General features: G+C 42.5%; 1 protein-coding gene across 3 annotated transcripts in view; it reads left to right on the forward strand.

The window, feature by feature from the left end:
- Positions 1-25,701, forward strand: part of USP32 (ubiquitin specific peptidase 32) — a 162,619-nt gene that overhangs the window by 100,685 nt on the left and 36,233 nt on the right. For all 3 annotated transcript variants that reach the window (XM_063296595.1, XM_063296601.1, XM_063296607.1), the window contains exons 6-15: positions 672-803; positions 2,029-2,136; positions 6,033-6,148; positions 7,043-7,105; positions 8,110-8,193; positions 11,401-11,462; positions 15,822-15,924; positions 17,649-17,841; positions 19,087-19,265; positions 20,631-20,771. In XM_063296595.1, coding sequence (XP_063152665.1) covers positions 672-803; positions 2,029-2,136; positions 6,033-6,148; positions 7,043-7,105; positions 8,110-8,193; positions 11,401-11,462; positions 15,822-15,924; positions 17,649-17,841; positions 19,087-19,265; positions 20,631-20,771 — 1,181 coding nt within the window. The remainder of the gene's footprint in view (positions 1-671; positions 804-2,028; positions 2,137-6,032; positions 6,149-7,042; positions 7,106-8,109; positions 8,194-11,400; positions 11,463-15,821; positions 15,925-17,648; positions 17,842-19,086; positions 19,266-20,630; positions 20,772-25,701) is intronic.

The raw sequence follows: 25,701 nt of genomic DNA on the forward strand, positions 1-25,701 counted from the left end.
TGTGCTAAAGAGATTATACTGAAACTGGTACTGTAAACTATTTTAGGAAGTTTGGCTCTGATTGAACAATATTATGTTGGACAATGTTCTGAGTAAATATTTGCAGCCCTTTTCTATCTACCTTTGAACAACTTTAACAAATGGATAGTGCTTTGAATCAATAAAGCAATCATTATTCATGCGTATGCATATTTTTTGAATTGCCCTGTTTGGTGACTTGACTTACTGCATGGGTACACAGATGTATCTGCCAGTGCCCTGCTCACAGTGCCTCTGAGAGTGGATCCAGCTTACCCAGATGGTGGTGGGCTCCCCTTCACTGGATGTTTTCAAACAGGGGCTAGATGGCCATTTATCAGGAGTGCCTTGATTTGGATTCCTTCACTGAGCAGAGGATTGGATTTGAGAGCTCCAGTGGCACCTTCCAATTTGATGATTTTATGGACTAGGTTGTTGCCTGTCAAGAATATTAGATAGTGGTGAGCAAACTTGGTTCCTCTGCACTGTGGACTCCACATACGGCTCTTTGTTCCTTCTCCCGTAAAACAATCTATATTATTGGAACTGATCCTGTTAGCTTGTTACCTGCATAAAGTGACTGACACAAAACACTTGACTTTAAGGGTACAATTTTCATTTGTCTGACTTTGATCATCTTGGCTTTTATGCAGTGGAAGAATCAGATATCATTGATCTTGAGAAACGATATTGGCTCCTGAAAGCTCAATCAAGAACAGGGCGTTTTGATCTTGAAACATTTGGCCTCCTGGTTTCCCCTCCCATTCATCCATCTCTGAGTGAAGGTATGTGAAGTTCTTTGATGACCTCTTACTGTTTTTGTTTCAATATTTAGTGGAACTGTGTGGATTTCACAGCTGGCTGTGTCAGTGCCAACATGCTTGCTCCTCGAGGTTTGTCCCATCTCAGAAGCTCTGTGTAGACAACCAAACCTAAACTTGTAACAACTGCATTAGAAGTGTATGAAGGTGGCATGCTTCATAGAAGACCAAAGGAGAGGGGAATAATTTGCCCCATAGAAAAGGAAGCAATAAAAAGATAAATGCTTGATAGGAGGCAAAACTTGAGTATCTTTCCATAACAGCTTCTAGATTTCTTAGCTAGGAATTCTGGGAATTGTAGTTGTAACACATCTGGAAATGACCAAATTGAACACTGTTCCTTTCCCCTTTGTTGAGAATAAGAGAGGAGGCCTTGTCAGAAATAGGCAAGAACCTAGACAAAGAGGGATGAAACATTTTTTAAGTCCTGGGAAATAAGAAAGTATTTGGAAGTGACTCAGGCAGATGCCTCCCTGATTCACTGGGGTAGAAGAAGAAGAGAAGGGACAGTACCATCAGTCTTGGAAAATTCTGTTATTACAACCAATCTCGATGAAGTGTAGTTCTGGCCTTCCTGTGGAGTTGATTTTTTGGTTTGGTCTATCGAGTAGGGCTAACATTCCTCTTCTTTCTGTGTTCTGAAGGTGGGCTGATTGGAGCTGAACCCTGAATAAATTTGATAGGTGATGCGTGGTGGGAAAGAGAAAGGGAAACCAGCAAAGACCCATTGCGGAAGCTGGCTCCATCTGGGTTCCTACTCTCCTTCCAGAGAGTCATTTCTACCAGCTCCCCTCTGGGAAGAATCTCAGAAGGAGCCCTATTTTGTAATTACTTAAATATCAGAAACTCAGAATATCAGTAATTGTAATGGGTAAAATAAATCCATTAAAATGATTGAGAAGGGCTTGAGACTGACCGTATGGCACCTGCATTCCTCCTTTTGTAAGATGCCATTCAAATGGACTGAGAAACTACCATTAACACAAAAAAGCCCAGGATATTAAGCCATGGTTTCCTGGAAAAGGAGACTGGCTGGAGACTTCCTTCTTTGGGGGCATCGTGCAAAGAGTCCGTGTGCCCAGCAAAAGGCTAGTCTGCTTTTCACCCAGTTAAATTATGATTTGATTGTCAAATTGGGTTGTATCTATACTGAAACAAACTCAGCCTTCTGCTTTGGGACCCATTGCAGGCCTGTTTAATGCCTTTGATGAAAACCGCGACAATCACATAGACTTCAAAGAAATCTCCTGTGGACTCTCGGCTTGCTGCAGGGGACCGCTGGCAGAAAGGCAGAAGTGTGAGTATGCCCAGAAGGCTTCCCGTGTTCCCTTTAAGGCATGCCCGTCCAGGTGGTCGGGGCATGCCTGCCGCAGCACCAGCTTTGGTGTATACATCTCCCCACTCACCCTCTTCTGCTGGTGACATCTTTAACCCTCCTGGCATGAACCCAGTCCCTACCCCTACCCCCAGCAAGCGACAGACGTTCCCAGACCAGCACTAGGATTATGGCAGAGCCTTTGAGAGGCATGCTGGGGCATGTGTCTTTTGGAAACCATCTAAAAATACAGAGTGTGACAGGAGTGGGCTCTAAGCTGGGCTTGTTCCTTCTATGATTTTATTGCTTTTATGAGCTGGAAAATTCAAAGTGCCTAAGTGGCGCACACAACCATGTGGCATACAGTTTTTCAAGAGGTTGGCTCTTGCCGCCGTTTCCTCCTCTGTATGCAGAGGTTGATCAGTCCTGGTCTGTAGGGATAGTATGTAAAAACAGGGCTAAGTTTATTGCCTGTGGATTTTTTTCCTCCTTTTTTGGAGGGGGTGGGGAAAAAGCCTTCTACATCTGTCTCCCCAATCTGCATTTTAAGGCTTCTGTCGTTTTCCTTTTACTATTCTTTCCTATATTGCTGCACATTAAGGAAATATAATCTCCTGTGATGGTTTTGAAATGAGGGCTTTTAAATGCTAATTCCTAATCATCTCCCAGCTCTATTAATTCAATATATTATTGTGAGTTACTCTCATTTTATGCCAATTATAATCAATTTTCTGGAAGAGGTTGTCTGGTTCATTGGTAGTCGATAACCACCACCCCCTTTTTTTGGCTGGATTTTAATTTCTCTTTAATAAAATATTCATAAGCACAAACAGTTATCTCTCTTTACGGCATTGACATTTGTGTCTGTGTGGATGCAGTATGTGAAGTGCCAGTGTGCTGCAAATGCCGATATTTGCTCTTTGGAAAAGGAAGAGTAAACAGATTATATCGCTTATTACATCTCTGGCCCTAGTCCCTTCTCTCTCTAAAATAGATTTTCCTTCCCCTAATGGTGGCCACTCTTCAAAAGAGTCTCTTGTGAGTCCTTTTCGCTATGCTGTTTGCAACTGCCTCCTCCCACTAATTTCCCAGTATCTGCACTTTTTTATTTATTTGATTTATATCCCACCTTTATTTTTGTACAATTCCAGGCAGCATGCATAACGCTCTCTCCTTTGGTTTTCCCCCACAACAACAACCCTGTGAGGTGGGTTGGGGTGAGAGAGAGTGACTGGCCCAAAGTCACCCAGCTGGCTTCCATGTCTAAAGGAGGACTAGAACTCCCAATCTCCCGGTTTTCTAGTCCAGCACCTTAACCGCTACACCAAACTGAACTTTCTAGTTTCTCAAACTCTCCCTTCTCTGAATACCAGTCTTTTCTGTCTTGTGAATTGTACGTTTCCCAGGATACCTTCCCATTCCATCTGAAAAAGCAGCAATTACTAGCTCAGGTTTAAAAGCAAAAAAAAAAAAAAAGGCCCTGTTTTTTAAAAAAATAATTTTATATCCACCTTCTAAAATGTAGGGTATCTTCACAGCAGCTGATAACCCTGTTAAAAATGTTAAAACTCTTTTTAACTTAATTTTTTGAAAAAATATTTTTAAAGAGTTAAAAGCAGCAGTCAAGAAATGAAAATGACGTAAACTGAAAAAGGTCACCATATGTCCATAAATCTAGAAACAGTTTTATCTCTTATTAAGTCTGTTAATTTTGCCATTTGTGCTATATCCATTAATTTAATTGTCCATTCTATTGTTGGTACTTGTGGTTCCTTCCACCGTTGGGCATAAAGTATTCTTGCTGCAGTAATCATGTGTAGAAACAAATTACCATGTTTTTTCTCCAGTTCCTCCTCCATTAAACCTAATAGAAACAATTCTGGGTTTTTTGTTATATTTACTGTAAGGATTTTCTGAATAACAATATATATCCGGCCCCAAAATTTCCTTGCTGTTTCACGTGTCCACCAGAGGTAGTAGAAGGTTCCTTCTTCCCGTGAGCATTTCCAACATACATTTGTTACATTTTTAAACATTTTCAATAATTTATCGGGTGTTAAGTACCAAAGGTACATCATTTTATTAAAAAATTCCTTTAAATTATAACTCAACATAAATTTTAAACCTTTGGTCCACTTCCTTTCCCATTGTTCCATCATAATATTGTACCCAAAATTTCTAGCCTACTTAACCACACACTCCTTAACTTGTTCATCTTCCAAATTCATTTGCAATAGCATTTTATACATTTTAGTAATAATATGTTCATCATTCATTACCTGCTCGCAACAGAAAAATACGAAGGTATGATTATGGGTTTCATTTAAAACTTTATTTATTGAATAGAAATAATGGTAATGTTGGATAAACTTGTGAAAGAGATTATTGTATTTCAAATATAAGCATATCTATAATGGGGATAGTCGGAAACCACCTTTTATTTTCTTTATCTTATTTTATTTTTTATCTTATGTTTGTATTTATAATCGAGGTTGTTTTTTCTTTTCTTAAATGTTGTCTTTGTTTTGTTTGTTGTTTGTTGTATTTATCGTATGTAATGTTTTGTATTTTATTATATTTTGAAATAAATAAAGTTTAGACAGCAAAAAAAAAAAAGAAATGAAGATGATGGGTAGAATTAGCAGTTAAATATAAAAGATGGCTATTGTTGTTGTTGTTATTAAAAAAAATCCTTAGCTTTGTGTGCTTTGACCCTACTCAGAATAGCATAGGTTGCCAAAGCAAGGCTGGCATCACTTGTCTGTGGTGGCAACTCTATTTTGGCATTCCGGCTTCCTGGAGACCAGACCGGAGAGGCTCATTGGCTGCTGTGTCTAAGATAAATAGAGAACAACAAGTTATTTGTCATGTGGCCATGGGAATTGCTTTACTGTTTATTCTTTTGTTTTTAATGATGGTTTTGCTTGTGACATTTAGATGTAATTGTACTTTACTGGGAGAAGAGTTATCCTAGGGTTCTGTGCAAACAGTAATTCCTGCTCCGAATGGGACTTATGAAGCTGGAATAGCTCTGTTCACACAGGAGGAGAAAGTACAAAAGAAATCTAAAGGCCAACTGAGGGAATGACTCACAAGCCTAGTGAGGGCTGAGCATGCTCAGCAAGCATGAAATGGTGACTGGCTTGCAGGGATAGAGAAGCAGAAGATCTGTGTGGTGTGTGTGCCACACGCATGGATAAGCATAAATATTGCATGTTGAGCCACACTCGGCTTTCATGGCACTCCCTTCTCCATTCTGAGAAGTATAAGTAGACCCTGTTCTATCTGAGCAGCTGCTTAGTTCTTAAAAAAAAATTGAGTTTTTACATAGCTAAAATATAGAAATAAAAGAAAAAGTGCAGAGAAGAATACAGTTAAAGAAAGAAAAGAAAAAAGATAACTAAAGAAGCGACTTCTGCCCTTCTTTAAAGCAGTTGCAAACAAATTCATTATCCCGCCTCCCTCCTTAACATTACAAAAATCCCTTCAGCCCCCTATTCAACCTTTTTTCGATGGTCAAATCCAGAAATCACCATTTCACTCTTTTCCATTTTCAGCAAAAAAGTCCATAAAAGCTTCCAGTCTTTTATAAAAGTTCTTATTGTTTTGTCCCTGACCAAACAGGCCGGTTTTGCCATCTCTGCTACTGCTGCTACCTTTACAATCTATCAACAAAGTATTTCTCCATCTTTGGGCATATAATAACCTGCAGTTACCATATATACAGTCAGTCTTCCCTAAGTCTTTTCTAATTGACTATCCATAAAGCCCAATAAAAAAAGTTCTGGTTTCATCTTGATGATAGTCTTCAAAATTCTTCGTATCATGGTGAGCTGTTTAATTCTAACTATAAGAATAACCACTTCTGTCTCTTTCAGTTTGCTTCAAGGTTTTTGACATTGATCGAGATGGAATTTTGTCTAAGGTTGAACTCGAAGAAATGGTAGTTGCTCTTCTGGAAGTTTGGAAAGATAATCGTATTGATAATATTCCAGTAAGTTGCATTCAGAATTAATGGCCTCTTCCCCCTCCCCGCCAGTCTTTGTGTTTGCATGTGTTTAAATACAGGTAGTCCTCATTTAGTGACCACAATTGGGACTGGCAACTCAGTCATTAAGCAAGACTGTTGCCAAGTGAAACCGCGACTGTGCTGACAATCTTACTTCAGTTTTTCTTTGCTTTACAGACCTGTGAAGGTCATAAATGTGAGGATTGGTTGTAAAGTTACTTTTTCATCACCGTCATAATGGCAAACCATCACTAAATGTGGCAGTCACTAAACGAGGACTATTTGTATTGTGGTTTATGAAAAAGAAATGCAGTTTTCTCAGCTGAACTTTACTTTAAGTCATAGAACCACTGGATTGGGCAGGGCAGGTGAGTATCCTCAAAGCTGGTCTTCTGCTGAGTGCTTTGTAGGAGAAAAGCCATGTTAGTCTATGGTAGCCAAAAATCAGAAGGAGTCAGTCTCCTGCTGAGTGCTGAAAGTGAAAGTAAAGTAGCCTTGACTGCTTGACCAGGCTGGGCGTTTCATGCTGATCCCTCAATGGCTTAACTTGCACAGACTGTTTTAAAATGTTTCACTTTTACTAATGATTGACAGAACTTTGATCAGAAACTGACTTTCCGTAAACAGACTGATTATCCAGAAGGGTCATAGAATCAGACAAAATAGCTTGAATCCAGATTGATCATGCGTGGAGCAGACCAGCTAAAATCAGCGGGGCAAGTCACTTGCTACTAATGGAAAGCTCATCGATTTTAGTGGATCTGCTCTGTACAGATTCAGCCCAGGATTCTTACTTTTGGAGTCTATATGTAGACCAAAATAACTCTCAAAATAGTGTTTTAGCTGTTACGGGATCTTTCTGTTCTCTTCTTTTCCAAGGAGTTGCACATGAATTTGCCTGATATTGTAGAAGATATTCTAAAGTCACATGACACCACCAAGGTAAGAAAGCACATTGGCATCTTATTGTCCCTTGACTTGAGAAATCAGCACAGAAATAGCTTCAGGAGACTGAAATGGCCTCTGAGTTGGACAATAGTGAGGCTGGTGAGTTAACCAGTGCGTGGAAAGTTTATTTACTGTGAAATTGATCTTCATGGCATCATATGCAGAAAGAAGCTGGAAAGGTTAAGAAGTATAAAAAGAAATCATCTTATTTACTTTCATTTATAAGACATTACATATATGATGGCAGAAATCCACTGAGCTAATGAATGTAATTACACTTGCTGTTTACAACTACAGTAAAATTAGAGAACAATTATTGTTAAACATTTTTTTAAAAATTGGTCCGTTCCTTATGCTGGGCTGTCATTGTTCAGCTACGTTCTCCTAAGCTCCTGAATGTGAGACGGGAGAGCTGTTATTTTAAAGATATTGAAGTATCAAAACGTCCCCCTTTTTATTCTATTATTTTTCACAGCTTGAGACGATAGTCAGCTAGTTACCTTTGTTCTGGCTCTTATACCAAGTACCTCTCGAAAACTATCAAAAAATCTAAGTGAGAACAGTTCTCCTGAAACTCACTACCATCCAGAGAGTCTAATCCTGACCATAGTTCAATGGGACTTGTCTTCAACGTGACGGTAAACCTACGTAAAACCTGTTTAACTGCCATGGCTCCCAGCCAGAAAAACCTAGATGGATAGTTTGAGGGAGGTTCAAGTGGAAGTCAAGATTATTGAGGGTAGTTGTAAATCTGTCATTCTCCAGGGAAATCATGCCTATTAATTGATCAAAACCAGCTTCAAATCTACACATAGAACATTTGATTCTTGGTCAAAGCCTTTCTGGATGAAACAACACTTTATTTTCCTTAAAATATCCATATTCGCTTGCATGGGAGAGACGGTGTGTGTCTGTATGTGGGTCTGTGTGACCATTGAGCAAACACTTTGGGGGAAAAAAACGCCTCATTGATTCTCTTTGCCTCCTCCTTGCTTCAGCTTGGTCATCTCACCCTTGAGGACTATCAGATCTGGAGTGTGAAGAGTGCTCTTGCCAACGAATTTCTGAATCTGCTTTTTCAGGTACATTTCCTGCAGGCTGAAACCTCTAGTGGAAGGCAAGTCTTGGATTTGCCTGCATGCTTTGTAGTCTTGCAATGCTGAACGCCACATCGGCTCTTCTGTCAGTTGCATTCCTGGGACTGTCTGGGGTATTTTTTTTTGGTTTGTTTTTTGAAGTATGAGCTTTGCAAAGATGCTTCTTTTGCCTGACTAATGACAGCCAGCTTGATGGAGTGGTTAAAGCAGGAGACAGTGAGTTCTAGTCCCGCCTTAGGCATGAAAGCCAGCTGGGTGACCTTGGGCCAGTCCCCCTCTCTTAGCTCAAGAGCCAATCAGGCGTGTTAGGAGAGTTCTAGTCCCGCCTTAGGCATGAAGGCCAGCTGGGTGACCTTGGGCCAGTCCCCCTCTCTTAGCTCAAGAGCCAATCAGGCGTGTTAGGAGAGTTCTAGTCCCGCCTTAGGCATGAAGGCCAGCTGGGTGACCTTGGGCCAGTCCCTCTCTCTCAGCTCAAGAGCCAATCAGGCGTGTTAGGAGAGTTCTAGTCCCGCCTTAGGCATGAAGGCCAGCTGGGTGACCTTGGGCCAGTCCCCCTCTCTTAGCTCAAGAGCCAATCAGGCGTGTTAGGAGAGTTCTAGTCCCGCCTTAGGCATGAAGGCCAGCTGGGTGACCTTGGGCCAGTCCCTCTCTCTCAGCTCAAGAGCCAATCAGGCGTGTTAGGAGAGTTCTAGTCCCACCATGGGCCTGAAAGTCAGCTGGGTGACCTTGGGCCAGTCCCTCTCTCTCAGCCCAACCCACCTCACAGGGTTGCTGTTGTGGGGAAACTAGGAGGAAGGTGTATTAGGTATGTTCCCTGCCTTGAGTTATATATATATTAAAAGGTGGGAAATAATAATAATAATAATAATAATAATAATAATAATACCCAGCTTAGTTGGTACATGTTGTGGTGTCTTAGACCTTAAAGCACAATCTATTGTTTTATTTTGAATGGGGAAAATATATTCTGCAAGATGCACAAGAATGTGGAGGTGTTCAATAGCATAAGAGCTCTTGCATTTTCTGTTAGGACGGACCTGCTGTCTTGAATTGGGGTGTGCAGCCTTTGTGGCAAATGCTATATTATGCCTATAGAACAAGGATACACATGTATGTGCTAAGCTGTAGCTTTAAATGGTTGATGCCAAGATTCTTAGGAGCCACAGCTAGTCAGCTGGGTTTGTACTAAATGGAGTTGGCAGGGGATAAATCCAGTGTTACAGCCAGTGCCTCCCTTTCAGAGAAGGCTGCAAGATAGAGACATTTCAGCATACTGATAAGGATAGGAAATGAAAGCTGCTCTGAAATGATGATTTGCATCCTGGAAGCAGAAATTTTGGCTTGGCACAATGTCTGAATTGAGTTGTTGTCTGCGATAGCTTCAACAAGCTCTGGCCAAATGTTTCCAGCTGCCTGTGGGCTCAGCTGCTTATCTTGGATAGGAAGGTGTCTTGTACTGTTGACCCATCCCGGTTTTGTCTGCTCTTGACTGCCTGTTGATGCTGGGGATTGAACCTGAAACCTTCTCCATACCCAGCAGGGGCCCCTCTAGGTTTGATCCATTCCCATACAGCTGTCCTCAGTCTTGCAGCCGTAATGTCGTGATAGTTGTCCAGGGTGAATATCTTGGAACGCCATTTGTTCGCCAAATGTTTCCTCCATGTACTAGGAGCTTTCCCAGATACATAGCGCCATGAGTGAGGCGGCACCACTCAGAACCACAGAATCTTAGATTTGGAAAGGACCTTTGAGGTAATCTGTTCCACCCCCTGCTCAGTGCCAGATCCACTAGAGCCTTTCTGATAGTCTGTTCTTCCTACTGACACCTCATTCAGATAGGAGGTTCAACCTGATATTTAGCCTGAACCTGTTTCCTTAGTACCGGTCCTGCCTTCTGAGGCTATAAAGAATAAATCCACTCCTTCTTCCTTGTGACAGCCTTTCAGATATTTGAAGACTGATGTCGCTGCCCTTAATTGTCTGTTCTCTAGGCCAGTGTTTCTCAACCGTGGCAGCTTGAAGATGCGTGGACTTCAACTCCCAGAATTCCCCAGCCAGCATATGCTGGCTGGGGAATTCTGGGAGTTGAAGTCCACGCATCTTCAAGCCGCCAAGGTTGAGAAACACTGCTCTAGACTAAAATATTCCGATCCTTTACAATTCCTCACAAGTCTTGGTTTCCAGACCCACTCCCCCCAACTTGGTAGTCTTCCTCTAAACCCCCTCCAATTCATCACTGAAATGGGGTTAGGGTTAGTGCAGGCGGAACGCTTGTTTCGGGAAAGATTATCTTTGGCATACTGGCTGCCCCTTTTCATAGACAGAGGCTAAATACAATTGTCCATGCATTAGTAACCTCACACTTAGGCTACTATAGTGTGCTGTCTGTGGAGCTGCCCTTGGACATGAAATGGAAGCTACAGCTGGTCCAGGATGTAGCGTCCAGGTTGCTGATTGAGTCACCTGACCACATACCTGTTCCATCTGCTCTGCCTGCCAATTAGCAGCTGGAACAGTTTCAAGTTTTCCTGATGGTGGAAGGTCCTAAACCTCTTGGGATTCCTGAGTGTCCTTGTAGACATGGGCGATAGTTGGAGTTACCAGGGGAGATATTACTGTGCATGTTCCATCTTGCAGATGCTCTTGATCAGCTTTCTCTCTGGTGGCCTCTGGTCTCCTGAAGTTCATGAGATACTCTCACCTTTCAGGAATCTGTTAAAAGGCTTAAGTCTTCAACCAGGCCTTCTTTCCCTGAATGAGCATCAGATACACAGTTTTTGTTTCTGTTGTTTTTCTTTTCCCCATTCTTTTGGCTGCATGCGGTTTTCATACTATTTTTTAATGTATTGGGCATTTCATATTTGTCAGATTCTTTTGTATTGGGAATGGTATCAAGTACAGAATTTAAGGTGGAGGAAAAGGAGGAGCATCAGGAACCCATGCTGGCTTAATATTTTGAGAGCTGTGATCCTCATACATCTGGAGGATGCCAACTTGGGGAAGGCTGGCTTTGTGTGTCACAGGAACTCTCTCACTTCTCCAGATTCCTTCTCTGTCCCTTGTCTCTTTTTGTACAAAGTGGATGTTCAAGCATTAATTGACCAATAATCATTACTGTTAACTTGAGTCATTTTGTCTGGCAAGAGTAAATTTTCCCACCTTCTCTTTTTCACTTCCATCCCTTTTTTCTAGGTGTGCCATATAGTCTTAGGTTTAAGACCTGCCACTCCAGAAGATGAAGGACAAATCATTAGGTATGTCTGATTTTCTGACATCACCTTTTAAATTAATCGCTGGAGACTCTTCCTTGGTTTAGAATAAGATGCACGCTTTGGAACAGGGACTTAAGCAAGGTAACCTCTTTGGCTTCTTCCAATCAAGAGCTTGGAAGGAATAAGATGCATCAGGACTTAATATGCTACCTCCAGACTGGGATCAAGAAAAAGGTGTTCAAGCTAGATGGTACAGTTGTAATCGAAATTATTCAACCCCCATTGCAAATCAGGTTGATTGTCAAAATGTATGGACTTTCAGCTGTTTGCAATGAACAAATCAAACAAAAGCAATTTAAATAGCTCAACACAACGAATGCTTCAAGTGGTGTCCCCAAATTCAACTGAAAATGTAACTTATAATGACTTCAGTCTCAAAATTATTCAACCCCCTGAATAGAATCCATCACAACAGCACACATACAGTATGCAAAACGGGTGTTGTCTCAAGCACACCTGATGCAACTAATCAAGGGTGTCATGAGTAAGGATGGCGAGCAGGGGGGTCCCTTCCAGACTGTTAAGCGCATGCGTAGCGCTGAGGAATTGGTGAGCCATTCCAAGAGGCACAGATTGGGACCGCCTTAACCTGCGGGGTTTATATGGCTGGGTTTTTCCCACGTTTGTTCAGTTTGCTAGGATTACTGTTACGTATTAGCAATAAAACATTAGAGACCAGTTCCCTGTCTCAGAGTGTTTCCTGGGAGTCAGGACAAAGGGCTTCATTAGTTGCACCAGGTGTGCTTGAGCTAGAACACATGAAATTCCTGACGTGGCTAGGGGTTTGCTGAGTGTCACGTTAGAATGTTAGAAATACTGTATGGCTAAGACAAAAGAATGGTCCAAAAAGGTAAGAGAAGAGATCATCGCCCTTCACAAACAAGGAACAGGATACAAAAAGAAAGTGAAGGCACTGAATGTTCCTAGACACACCATTGGAAGCATAGTTTGCAAGTTCAGAGTTAAAGGAACAGTGGTTCACACTACCTGGACGGGGCAGAAGAAGGAAATAGTCAGTGGCTGCAACCAGATTTCTGAGAAGGCAGGCGGAGGGAAACCCTCGAGTGACTGCAAAAGACCTGCAGCAAGACTTGGTGGCAACAGGCACTGAGGTTTCAGCGAGCACAGTAAGGCGCGTACTAAACACAGAAGGTTCCCGTGCCAGAACTCCAAGATGTACACCACTACTGACCCAAAAGCACAAGAAAAGTCGGCTCCAATATGCTCAAAATCATATCAATAAGCCACAGAAGTTTTGGGATTCTGTTCTGTGGAGCAATGAAACAAAACTGGAACTTTTCAGCCCGATGGATCAGCAGTATGTCTGGAGGAAGAAGAATGAAGCACGCGCTGAAAAGAACACTCTGGCTACAGTTAAGCATGGTGGTGGCTCGGTGATGCTCTGGGGCTGCTTTGCATCCTCTGGCACTGGAAACCTGCAGCGTGTGGACGGCAAGGTGGATTCATGGAAGTATCAGGAAACCCTAGGAGAAAACCTCATGCCATCTGTAAGGAAGCTGCAGCTTGGGCATCATTGGACCTTCCAGCAGGACAATGATCCCAAGCACACCTCAAATTCCACTAAGGCTTGGATGCAGAAGTCCTGGAAGATTCTACAGTGGCCATCACAGTCACCTGACTTGAACCCCATAGAAAATCTCTGGTGGGATTTGAAGAAGGTGGTTGCAGCACACAAACCAAAGAATGTGACTGAACTAGAGGCCATTGCTCATGAGGAATGGGCTAAGATTCCTCAGGAATGCTGCCAGAAGCTGGTGTCTGGCTTGTTTGCATCAGGTCATAACAGTCATTATAGGTTGCACTTTCATTTGACTTTGGGGACACCACCTGAAGCATTTGTTGTGTTGAGCCATTTCTATTGCTTTTGTTTGATTTGTTCATTGCAAACAGCTGAAAGTCTGTACATTTTGACCATCAATCTGATTTGCAATGGGGGTTGAATAATTTCAATTACAACTGTATATAAAAGGAAGTGTGTCCTGCTCTTACTTGCATGCAGTAAGCCAGGAATCCTGTTTTCTTAAAATACAGGTGCTGGGTTCATGTATTCTATTCCATGGTTTGCTTTAACTCTCTCTGGTTGGAGAAATCATAGAGGCTTCACAGAATGCTAAGTCATAAAGCACGGTTTACAGATTACAGGTTTCAGGTTCACATGTAACCAAACCACGGGAAACTAAGCTTGTCACACTTAGGTGAGCAAATTTCACCTTACTTACCCTTACTTTGCAACCCTTGAAATCTCAGTTGACAGTCCCAGCCTTTGCCAAACAGTAGAGACATGGCTTTTGCCATTTTGTGGCAAGAAAAATACAAATTGTATTTGAAGCCCTAAAGGTGGCTTAGCACAAACAAGCAAGGAAACCCCAAATCCCAGCAAACAGGAAAATCTGGTCTCACCCATGTGGGGGTGAGGTAGCCTTGCTTGTGCGGCCTGCTGCAGCTCTCAACCTCTACCTCCCATACCAGGGTTTCTCAACCTCTGCAACTTTAAGCTGTGTGGACTTCAACTCCCAGAATTCCCCATTCTGGCTGGGGAATTCTGGGAGTTGAAGTCCACACAGCTTAAAGTTGCAGAGGTTGAGAAACCCTGTCCCATACATCAAGTGCAGGCTTTGGAAGAAACAAACACAATGGTTTACACAAAGTGTGACTCAAGGCTGTATGTGTGTGTGAATTACTCACATTGCTTCTTTACTTCTCCATAGAATAAGCTTCCAAACCTGCCGTTTTGGTATATTTTTCATACACGTGCCCACATGAACCATTGATTGAAATCTAACTTACAAGTCTGGTGTGTTTGCAGTGGGCTAATTACAGCCAAAGTCTAAGGAACCTCTGAGAGCTTTTGATGGAAAAGTTACATCAGTTCTGCAGGATTGTGTCAGCAAAAACCTGGAAAGTTTAAACTCACCTGGTGTTTGGCTAGATTGGACCCAGTGTTTTTGCGATGTGTTTTTAGTGCATCATTTTAGTAGGTGATCACAAAGTCGCTGAGTTTGTTGTCCTTACGTAAGTGGGTCAATGGGTCTCGCATCAGAACTCAGTGGTGTGTGTGTGTATGTGTGTGTGTAATTGCACTATAAGTGACCTGCGTTATGCTTTTTATCTCAACTTTAGTGAGCTTGTGAGCATACCTATATTACACACACACACACACACACACACACAGAGGAATATTGTGACACTCTGTAATACATGTGAAGCACTGAATGCCCTCTCTAAAAGCCAAGTGGAGATGTCATGGAGCATAATGGCTTAGAGCAGCCTTTCTCGACCTTTTGACGCTGGAGGAACCCTTGAAATATTTTTCAGGCCCCAGGGAACCCCTGCACATTCAGGCTCAAAGATAGGCCGGAAGTTACCAAATTAGGATATTTGTTTCATGATCTCCTAGGGGACCACTAGTGACCTCTTACAGAACCCTAGGGTTCCACGGAAACTTGGTTGAGGAACCCTGGCTTAGAGAATGGTCTACAAAACAAGAGATCCCTAGAGAGATCTAGGGGGGTCTCTCTCTCTCTCTCTCACACACACACACACACACACACACACACTGATGAGGGGGGATTAGAAACTGAGGTTAGAGTGAAATGAAATACGCAAAGGGCAGTTAGAACTAATTCTATTGTTAAGGTGGACATTCAAAAATTAGTTGTTAAATGATGTAACTGGCATCCTGGCACGACTGAGCTAATGGGTACCTATAATGTGATAAAAACCTCTGTCCCCACTCCAGCCACCATCCTGTTGTAATTAAAAAGAGCACAGTCGTCCAGAGGTTCGCTTGGATTACTAGTTCCTCAATGGGAGCAAGATTTTATCTCACTGCATGTGTTAATTAGCTTGTCAGTGCCAGATGCCTTTGTAATCACCCAGTGACTGCTTTGTGAATGGCCACGGTTAACAACATAATCACCATTGTCTGTACCCTACGCGTTCCATTTTCTTCTGCCTATATTTCCTCCTCTGTCCCCAAATCTTATTGATACAGTCCTGTGATTCTTGGTAATATTGTTACGTTTTTCATACCACGGTCAAGCAAAATACATACATTTGAAAGAAAGGCATTCATGTTCAGTTCTAGCTTGGCCGCTCTTTTCCAGAAAGGTATTATTTGACAGCATCCTTCTGACAGCGGCGGGCAAGTTGCTATGAACACCTGAAAACTTCAGGTCTCCTAAGCTAACTGCCCTCCAGATAAGTTTGAAAAGGCAATCTGGAAGATGCCAGGGTGGGGAGTCTACACCCTGGAGATGTTAAGCACAAGCATTGTTAAGTATGGCACGGTTGACCTCTTTTTGTGTTTTCTTGGCATAGAGGCTGGTTAGAGCGAGAAAGTAGGCATGGCCTTCAACAAGGGCACAACTGGTTTCTCATTGCAATGCAGTGGTGGCAGCAGTGGAAAGAATACGTCAAATATGTAAGTCACATCCTGTATTTGGAAGAGGTGATGGCTGAATCAAGAAACTGATGAACAAATAGTGTGCCAGTGTCTACACGCCAGAACGAGATGGCAGTTGAAGTTCCTTCACACCCCTTCAGAGAAGGACTGTTGTTGTCCCAAACCAACACTGGTTTCAGACATTTGTTGTGAAAACCCATGAAGCTGTTATATTCATTTCTTGGTATTTTCTGTTCCTTTGTCCACGTTGTTTTGGATAAAAATGCAGTACCTCTTGTTGTTCAGATACCTTCTGCTTCATCTTGCTGTCTCCCATCTTTAAAAGGAAATTATGCGTGGAGTTTGTTCCACAACCCCACATCGTGTTTTTTAAAAAAAAGTTCTAAACATTGAAATCAGAATGAAGTGGTTCAGGATGTTGAAATGGGGAACAGTTTTGATTTAGATATATTTGGTGTAACGAGTTCTGAGACAGGAGGAATGGCGCCCTCCAGGCATTCTGGCTACAACTCACAGAATTCTGCCTGCTGGAGATTTTGGGTGCTGTAGATCCACACTGCTGGAGGGAGCCATCTTGGGGGAAACAGGCCTGGATAGCCCACAGTAGCCCTCCAGGAATCCCAGCCGGCATTTCTCTCTAGCATTCCTCGTAACTGAACTTCCACCTTGTGAAACATATACTTGATCCATAAACTTCCCCAAGGTAAGTTACACAGGGATTTGAACCCACCATCCCAAGCTTTGTAGGCAAATGTTTCCATTGCTTAATCCAGCCTTCCTCAGCCTTTCCACCCTGGAGGAACCCTTGAAATACTGTTCAGGCCTCGGGGAACCCCTGCACGTCCAGGCTCAAATGTAGGCCGGCAGTTACCAAATTGTATCTGTTTCATGGGTAGGCCTGTCTAGATGCATTAGCGGTGTTCCTAAACTAAAAATAAAGAATGAAACTTACCTCTTTAAGGTGAAGTGGCCTGAATTTGAATTAATTTTTTAAATAAATCGTGATCTCCCAGGGAGCCCCTAGTGACCTCTCGTGGAACCCGAGGGTGCCAGGAAACCCTGGCTGAGAATCCCCAGTTTAATCCATGAGGCTGCCAGTAAAGTGTTCACGGGCCCTGCATAACTTGGTATTATGCTGGCAGGTTTCTGGATAACCCTGCCATCTTTAGGATGGCTGACGATTGAGAGAGGCAATCCTCGGTTCCGTTCGTTGGGTTGAGTGAGGAAGCACGAAGCCTTCCGCCCCATAAAACAGATTTCTAAAGACTTTTCCTTTAGACCATTTCCTGCTTCTATTTGAATCTATGCGTTCCTCCTCTGATCTTAAGGTCACAATAACATGTCCCAAGAAATGCTTCTCTGTATTCACTGGGCCCATTTTCCCCTGGATGCTTCCTTCACCTTTTAAGGCTTTCATCAGTATTATCCATCAACGGATGAAATCTGCTCCTACATGAGCAGCCCTCAATTTGGACCACTTAACTTAGTTTAATCCAACAGGAACTCTTGTTTTATCTTTGTGAAAGCTAATCATCTGAGCCTCTTCTCCTCCCTTCCCCTCAACCAGTCAAAACGGAAGGTCTTTGGCAAGTTTACATTTTGTAAATCAGGATGGGATTTGCATAATGAACAACCCCCCACACAGCCCTGCAGTCCAAGGAAACGGCCATGGGAAATATTTGGGCCTTTCTGTGCTACCATCTCACCCCACAATTCAGTTCCGTCTTTCTTTTCCAATTTAGGATGCCAGTCCTGTTACGATAGAGCCTTTTTCTGTCTTAAATGGAGGTAAGACTGCTCTCCTGGGTCCGGGGACCCCTACGTCAGAGCAGGGAGAAGACAAAATTGGTGCTTCAAATAACTTCAGTGCCACAGAAGAAAAGTGTTCAGATAATATTTCTACTGCATCAGAAGCATCGGAGACAACAAACAGCAGTAAGCATTAACCCAAAAAGCAACACCAGCCTGGCAAACTGTTTTATTTCTAAAGAGCTTTGAACGTAAACTAGATGTGTGAAAATTGCCGAACCAGGTAAGACGTATTGAAAGATTAGATGAGCTTTTTCAAACAGAAGCATCAAGTGGACATGTGAAGCAATAGGAAAAGACTATGGCATCCTGGGTAGAAGAAGGAGGCGCCGAGATTCTGCCGTAAGAAGCTTATGGGCTATAAAAAGTGGTTTTCTAGATGTTACTGAACTAATAACTCATAGCATTTGCAAGTCAGCATAGCTGGTGGTGAGAGTTAGTTATAATTCAGAAAGCTCGAGGGCCATTGGTTTCCTACCCTGGCCTAGAGTTTGGCATGGGAGAGGCAATGGAATAGGAAAAGACTGCTTGGTGTTCTCCACTGGTCATAGTGGATGGTTGGGAGTCCCTCGTATCCCAAGTATTTGGAAGACCCCAGGTTGTCCATCATTCTAGTAGAGATAGAGGAAGGAGGAGAAGAGAAATGGCTGTATAGTATAAAGGAAGGATTTTATTCAGTGATACATGTTGGAAGACGGGGTTACTAGGATGCTGTGCCCAACTCTTGCAGGAAAAAGTAGATTTTGGAGAGAGAAAAGAGTGAGATTCATCTTTTAACGCCCTAGTCCCGTGTCAAACGTTACACATTTGCTGGGTGGAACTATGTAGGTAAGAGTTAGCTTAGTTTTCATCACACCAAATTTCAGTTTTATTTTGCAAAAATTTATTTTGCAGTTTGGGACGCAGAAAGAAGCAACTATGCCCCAGTCGTGCGGAGTTAGCTTGAGTAAATAGCTCCTTTCTTCTCACCCGTGTATGTCAGTAGCTATTGTTTATGATTGTAGATTGATAGAAAGAATTTTATTAGTTTCAAATAAGCTTCATCTGTATGCTCTAAAACTGCTTTTAAGACTGCTATTGAATTTTGAGAATTCATACCTTTCTATTCATGGCTAAAAATGAGTTTGGAGTCATTACATCATAGAGATTTCTCTGAAATTAGGGAAGTCAAAATAATTTGGAGACTTGAGAATAATTTCTATTTCATGAATGCCCTGGGGCATGGGATCTGTCATTCCTATTTTTCAAAAGATCACCTTGGCTTGAATCTTACTTACCCATTACAATTTGGAGACCCTCCTTACTGATAATCTGCCTCTTAACTCTGCGCACTTAATGCTTATTTTTGATTCATCCTCATTTATCTTCCAGATTTTCTTTATGCCACCACCCCCAATGCTGAGATGTGTTTTGCTCAACAGCTTAATTCTTCGGACAATAACAATCAGTGCCTCCTTGCATCTAATGGGAATATATTACTCCAGCTGCTGAACCCACAGCGGCCCGGAGCTATTGATAACCAGCCACTTGTAACGCAAGAGCCTGTGAAGGTAAGTGTCTTATAAGTAAAAACAAGAGTGTTTCTAATAACTTTGTCGTGGCATAGAGCTTTGGTGGATTGCAGTCCATACAGCTTTGCTCCATGAAACCCTCTGCCCTTATAGATTTGTTAGTTGTTTAAGATGCCCTGAGTGTGCAAGCGAGCTAAATGTGGCTATCCTTCTGGGAAGGTGTGTTGTAGATGGTAGAAAATGATGGGAGAAGAACTCACACCCTGATACAACCATGAGATCCAGTTGGATTTGCTTTATTTGCTCCCCTCCATCACAGGAGATTTCTAGGTGGTACAGAGTATAAGGGACAAGGGAATCTCTTAAAACCTGATAGAGAGTAAACTGTTTTCTGACACCCCCAATAAGATGGCAGTAAAGTTTCAACTGCAATTTCAGTTACCATGGTAGACTGAGAGATAATGAGGATTAAAATACCTGGGTAAAAAGGAGAATCTTAAACTGGCAGTGTGGAGATGGTTATTTGATGCTGGAGAACAGCCTTCCGGAGCCCTCTTCTGTCACTCCGTTCTGCTCTTCCGTAAGGAAGATACTTGGAAAAACTCGTCAGTGGAGGACCTTAAGCAGGGAATGGCTATTTTGTGGGGTCATAACAGTATCCAGCAACCCCGACTGTTGGCTTTGGAAGCAGGAATTTTGGAAGTTATAGATCAATAATGTCTGAAGGGTTGCAAATTTTCAGCTCCTGTTTTAAGGCAAGGGCAGACTGGGATAAGAAAAACGCTCTTTTTCAAGTATTTGGAGCATTCAAAACAACTGACAGCTCCATGAAAGGGCCTGGAACTGAATTAGCAGTCAGTATGGATGGATGGAGTGATGAGGACTAACTTTGCAGTACAATTTAAATTCGGGCAGCTGAGTTCCGCACTAATCAAGTTGTGTTCAAGGTATTTGCCAATCTTATTTTTAGCTTCTTTAAACAATTTAAACTCTGCTCTATAGCCAAAGGCTAAGCAGTGAAACAGGATTGCAGTCTGAAGACATAATGCTCAAGAAAAAGAGATGGGGAGGGAGAAGGAAAAAAAGTCAGCACAGGGACCATTTCTTAATGTGTCAGACACTTGCTAATGCTTGCATCTCCAGGGTTAGAAAGAAGTGGCTCATTGCCAGAAGGAACAGCAGAGTCACCATGATGAACAAGTATGCAACTAATACCCTTCTAATGATGACATCTGTTTTGTGGAATGGGATGGTCTCCCAAATGTTGCTCAACCTATGATATTAATGTGCATTAATTCTTTACTTGGTTCAGGATTTTTAATCTTCCTGCATGGGGCAGTTTCAAGAAGCTTAACAAAAGAGAAACCCGGAACCTGATTTTTTTTTTCCTTTTATTTTTTGAAGGCTCCATCATTGACTTTGGAAGGTGGGCGATTAAAACCATCACCCGAATTAATTCAAGGGAAAAATTATGAAATTGTCCCAGAACCAGTATGGAGAGCCCTCTACCATTGGTATGGAGCGAACCTGTCTTTGCCAAGACCAGTAAGTACTGAAAAGGGGCAGTGGTCCTCTAGATTGTTACCCTAGATCAGGTTCTTCAGAACATGTGAACTGAGTTCTTTAGCATTCCTAATTGTTACGAAAGCCCTTGCTGATTGCTTGATGTAAAAAGGTTGTCCAAAGATGTACTGTAGATATTTGCCAAAATTACATCCTTAACTTTTAAAAAAACCTTGTGTGCTAATAACAGGTAATGTACTAATTAGGTGTTAGAGTTTTTAAAAGGTCAGATGAATTTGGCTGATCTCAGTTTAGTGGGAGGAAAAAGAAACTGCTTGGGACACGTAATCTTCAGCACAACCTTCCCCAGTTGTATTTGTGGGACTCCAACCTAGCAGTTCGAAAGCATGCCAATGTGAGTCGATTAATAGGCACCGCTTCGGCGGGCAGGTAACGGCGTTCCGTGTAGTCATGCCGGTCACATGACTAAACGGAAGTGTCTACGGACAAACGCCGGCTCTTCGGCTTTGAAACGGAGATGAGCACCGCCCCCTAGAGTCGGACACGACTGGACTTAATGTCAGGGGAAACCTTTACCTTTACAGTCAGCATACATCTGTTTTGCTAGATAGAAGTGATACAGCAGCACGCCTGGGATGATCAGGTGGAAGAAACCTGATTTGGGATTTTTGATAACTCCCAGCATAAGTTTTCCATTAAAAACTTAAAATTTCCCCTTCAGCTTGTATACCCACACACAATATTTGACACCTTTTTGGCTTAATAAGTTAGTTCTGTGCCAAAATAGGTATTACAGCGCGAAATGTGCATTTTTAACAGGTTGTGGGTGAATTGTTGTTTCCCCCCGCAAGTACAGTGGCATCAGGTGGGGAAGTAATGGGGTAATAGTGATGAAGAAGAATAATTTCCGGCTGCTGGCACAAGGTTTTATGGATTAGAGCCTGCTGCTTCATCATCATCTACTGGCAAGTAAGAACATGGGCACAGGATGAAAGGGGAGAGTAATAAACAGCATGATCAGCGTGGCGTTGAATGTTACAACCACGAGAGTTTCTGGTTCAGTGAATCTTGCCAGTTTTAATACGCCGTGCCACGTGGCTAGTTCTGCAGCACTTGTTTGATGCGGCCACCTCTCTGGAATTTGGATCAAGCCCAAAACTGAATTGGTGAAACTATCTGTTGACTTCCAGTGGAGGCCTTATCCTTTGGCTGTTTCCTTCTAGGCATTTTTAAAATCATAGATGGTAGCGCAGACCACTGATGAGCTCAGTGTCACAGCAGCAGTAAAAAAAACAGCAGGGTTATGATCACATTTGGTATTATATTGGTTTAATCACACCTTGGCTGCTGGATGTTAGTGCTTTATAGAAATGGGGGCTGGCAATTGTTTTAGCTTGGTCTCCATTGGCTTTCAGATCTGTGGTTTGGTAATAACGCAAATCAACTTCACCCTTGGTATTTTATTCATATGGTACAGATTTTATATCTCATTTATTTTTGACATGAGTTTCCTACCTTTGGTCTAAGGAGCTCAAGGCAGTTTACATGGGGGTCACTGCTCCTTTTATTCTCAGCAAACGATCCTGTGAAGTAAGTTGATCTTACTTCATGATCTTCATCTTACCAGTGACCTTACTTCAACGATCTTCATGGTTGAGTGTGGATTTGAGCCTCGTTGTCCCTGGTCCCAGTCAAACACTGACCCAGGATCCCCAACAGGGTATTTGTGGGGATTCGAGGATACCTCTCTTGGTTCTTATTTTGTGCCCTGCCTGACAATTTACGTTCTTTAAAAAACTGTTTAATTTTTTTTTAAAATGGGAAACTGGCATATTATAAAGCAGAACGCCTACCTCCAGGATTGCTTTTATTTGCAGAAGAGCCTCTGGCCTTTAATTTTCCTTAGGAAAATGACTGAGTAACTGCAGCCCAGTGTTTTTTTAAAACGTGTGCCCCAAAGGACAAAGATAGCAGAAAAGTTTGGGAACGTTGCAAATGAAATGAGATGAGGGTGAAAGGTAGCATTCTGTCAAATTGGCGTTCTGTAACTTGTTACGTCTCCATGACGTCTATTTTGTGAAGCCGTGAGGTGAGAGTGCCCAGACCATTCTCAAAATTCTGAATGTGTCTACCAATCCCTTAAAGGTTGGGCCCTCTGCTCTAACTAGGACCCCGCACTGGGTCTCCACCAGCCATCAAATTAGACTTAAGAATCCTATTTGGTCCTTCTGTGTTATAAAAAGTACAGTAAAGCCTCAATTTAACAGACCTCAGTTTAATGGACTTTGGATACCATGGACAATGTGCCCAGACATCTCCTCAAAATAGTTATAATAGCTTTACTTATTATAGGAAAATACTGGAAAGATTCTGGTGTGAGCAGAAAGATTGGAGCTTGGTGAAAAAAGAAAAGGGGAGGTTGGGCTGCTGGGATGGGGCAAAGAGGAAGATTGAGGAGGCCTCATTTGTGGACAGCTGCAAAAAATGCCATTCTTGGAACATACCTTTCCCACAATGGGGGTTGGTATCTGGGGGAAGATATTAACAGAACAAAAATGGTGTAGCTCTTGCTGGCTGAAAGAACCAAGAGGCCAGCTGAATATTTTTGCACAGGTGCATAATAGCTGGCAGGCATTTTACACACAGCAAAAGTACATAAATATGAAAATGTCTTTTGGATTTAACAGATGTACAGGATTAACTGACACTTCTCTGCCCCAGTGACCTGGTAAATTGAGGTTTTCTTGTACTTGTTGCTATGTGGTTCCATTGTTGCTTTGCATATTTATTTAGCCTTCATAAAAGTTGCTGCAATGTGCTACTGTGGTGACCCTCCCATGAGGGCAGAATTGTTCAGAATTGGGGGAACTGGTTTTACGCCAGCTTTTTAAAAACAAGCATCATTGTTTGCTCAGCAAAGTGCTGACTTTTCCTCCTTAATAGCTCAAAATAAAGATTTTACATATCCATTTTTGAAGAACTGGACACTCCCTGTGCGCTGAAGTTCTCTTCCTAGAAGTAGCATCCAGAAGCTCAGATTTACCACTAAATTTCTCCCACACGTTCTCCATGGAAACAAGTATCTTTCATGGTCCAAGAAGCTGGATGATTTTTTTTATCCCGGGCAGACCTCAGGACTGTACATTGCCAGTGGAGTGTAAGGGAGGGGGCATACCGCTACAAGAAGCACACATGTATTGTACATAGAAATACCCCTCGTCTTGGGTGAGGCTACAATCAGCTGCCCTTCGGGGCTGAAAATGGGCCCCATGCTTGAGCTTATAAATGAGTAAGGTGAGGATGGGGCTGCCTGGGATGCCAGTTGAAATCCATTATCATAGGTCACCTTTGATACAGGCTAGGCTTTCTGTTTAATTGTAGTGCGCTGCCCAGGATCTTTATGGAGTTGGGTGGCCTTCTAAATGTAGCAAATAAATAAATAGCCGTGTTCAGGTACATAAAGGGAAGCTCCAGGGAAGATGGTTTGTTTTCCATAGCCCCAGAACTAGAACAAGAAATAACAGATACAAGTTGCAGGTCCCTAGATTTCATGTAAATGTAAATAAAACTTTCTGACAATAACATCTGTACAACAGCGGAATAGTCTACCTATGAAGATGATGAGTTCTCCATCTCTGGAGGTTTTTAAGAGGCTGGAAAGCCACCCATCATTGAAGGCTTAATTGGTTTTCCTGCATATTGCAGAGGGTTGGACTACGTGATCCTTGAGGTCCCTTCCTTCCACTTGTACAATTCTATGGTTTTGATTGTATCTATCCATCCAGTAGATCAGAGTTGAACTAACTGTCCAGGTCATACACTTGGACCCTGCAGAATAGGAGCATCATCTGCAAAGCCCTAATGACAGGCAAGAAGCGTGTTTAGATCCACTTGTACTCCCGATGGCTGTATAACAATCTAATCCTCTACCTGGGTGGGTCTCAGTCACGTTCTCAAATCAAAATGGGCTCAGAATCCCACCATTGGAACTAGGAAGATACTGTTCTTTGTCCTTTGCCCTGGCAGAAGCTCTTCAGCTCTTCAGGCAGGGATGACCACTTATGCCCGAGCTCTTGAACTAAGAAGAATGAGGAACCTCTGGGGAATGAGAGCAGCATTTGCCATAAGCCTTGGAATCATCAGATCAACTGGCCCAGTACAGTCCACACCAGCCTTTCTCAACCTTTTGACCCTGAAGGAACCCTTGAAATATTGTTCAGGCCTTGGGGAACCCCTGCGCATTCAGACTCAAATATAGGCCGGAAGTTACCAAATTATGATACTCATTTCATGGGTAGGCCTGTCTAGATGCATTAACAGTGTTCCTAAACTAAAAATAAAGAATGAAACTTACCTCTTTAAGGTGAAGTGGCCCGAATTTGAAATAATTTTTTAAATAAATCGTGATCTCCCAGGGAGACCCTAGTGACCTCTCGCAGAACCCTAGGGTGCCACAGAACCCTGGTTGAGATACCCTGGTCTACATACATCTCATCTCCAAAGGGTTTCAGCCTCACTGCCAGAGGCTCTTCTAATGTTCATGAAACCTGGGGCTCCATGGATGGAAGGATGATGGAGATGGAGCCCACCTATGAACTAAACGCAGAGGAGGCAACTTTTTTGCACGAAAGGCATATTTGGAGTTTTGAGTATATGGTGGACACACTCACAACTGCCATGGTGGGTGCAGCCAGAGAGCTGTTCAAGGGGTCCTATTCCCACCCTAGTGGGACTTTTATGGGGCCCATACCCAGTCCTGTACAATAAATATGTCCCTCAAGAATTGTGCCTTGCAGCACGCTGACCTTGTTTGATTTTTTTATTCCAAGAATCTTTTGGTAAAAAGTCAGCTAAGGTGAGCAGTGCCTCTGGGGATCCTTGGCTCCTGGGAGCATGGCTTTCTCTGCCTGGGGATTAGCTCCTGACCAGTTTGGTGTGGTGGTTAAGGCCC

The sequence above is a fragment of the Candoia aspera genome, chromosome 1 (genome assembly GCF_035149785.1).
Source record: "Candoia aspera isolate rCanAsp1 chromosome 1, rCanAsp1.hap2, whole genome shotgun sequence".
In the NCBI taxonomy this organism is placed as follows: domain Eukaryota; kingdom Metazoa; phylum Chordata; class Lepidosauria; order Squamata; family Boidae; genus Candoia; species Candoia aspera.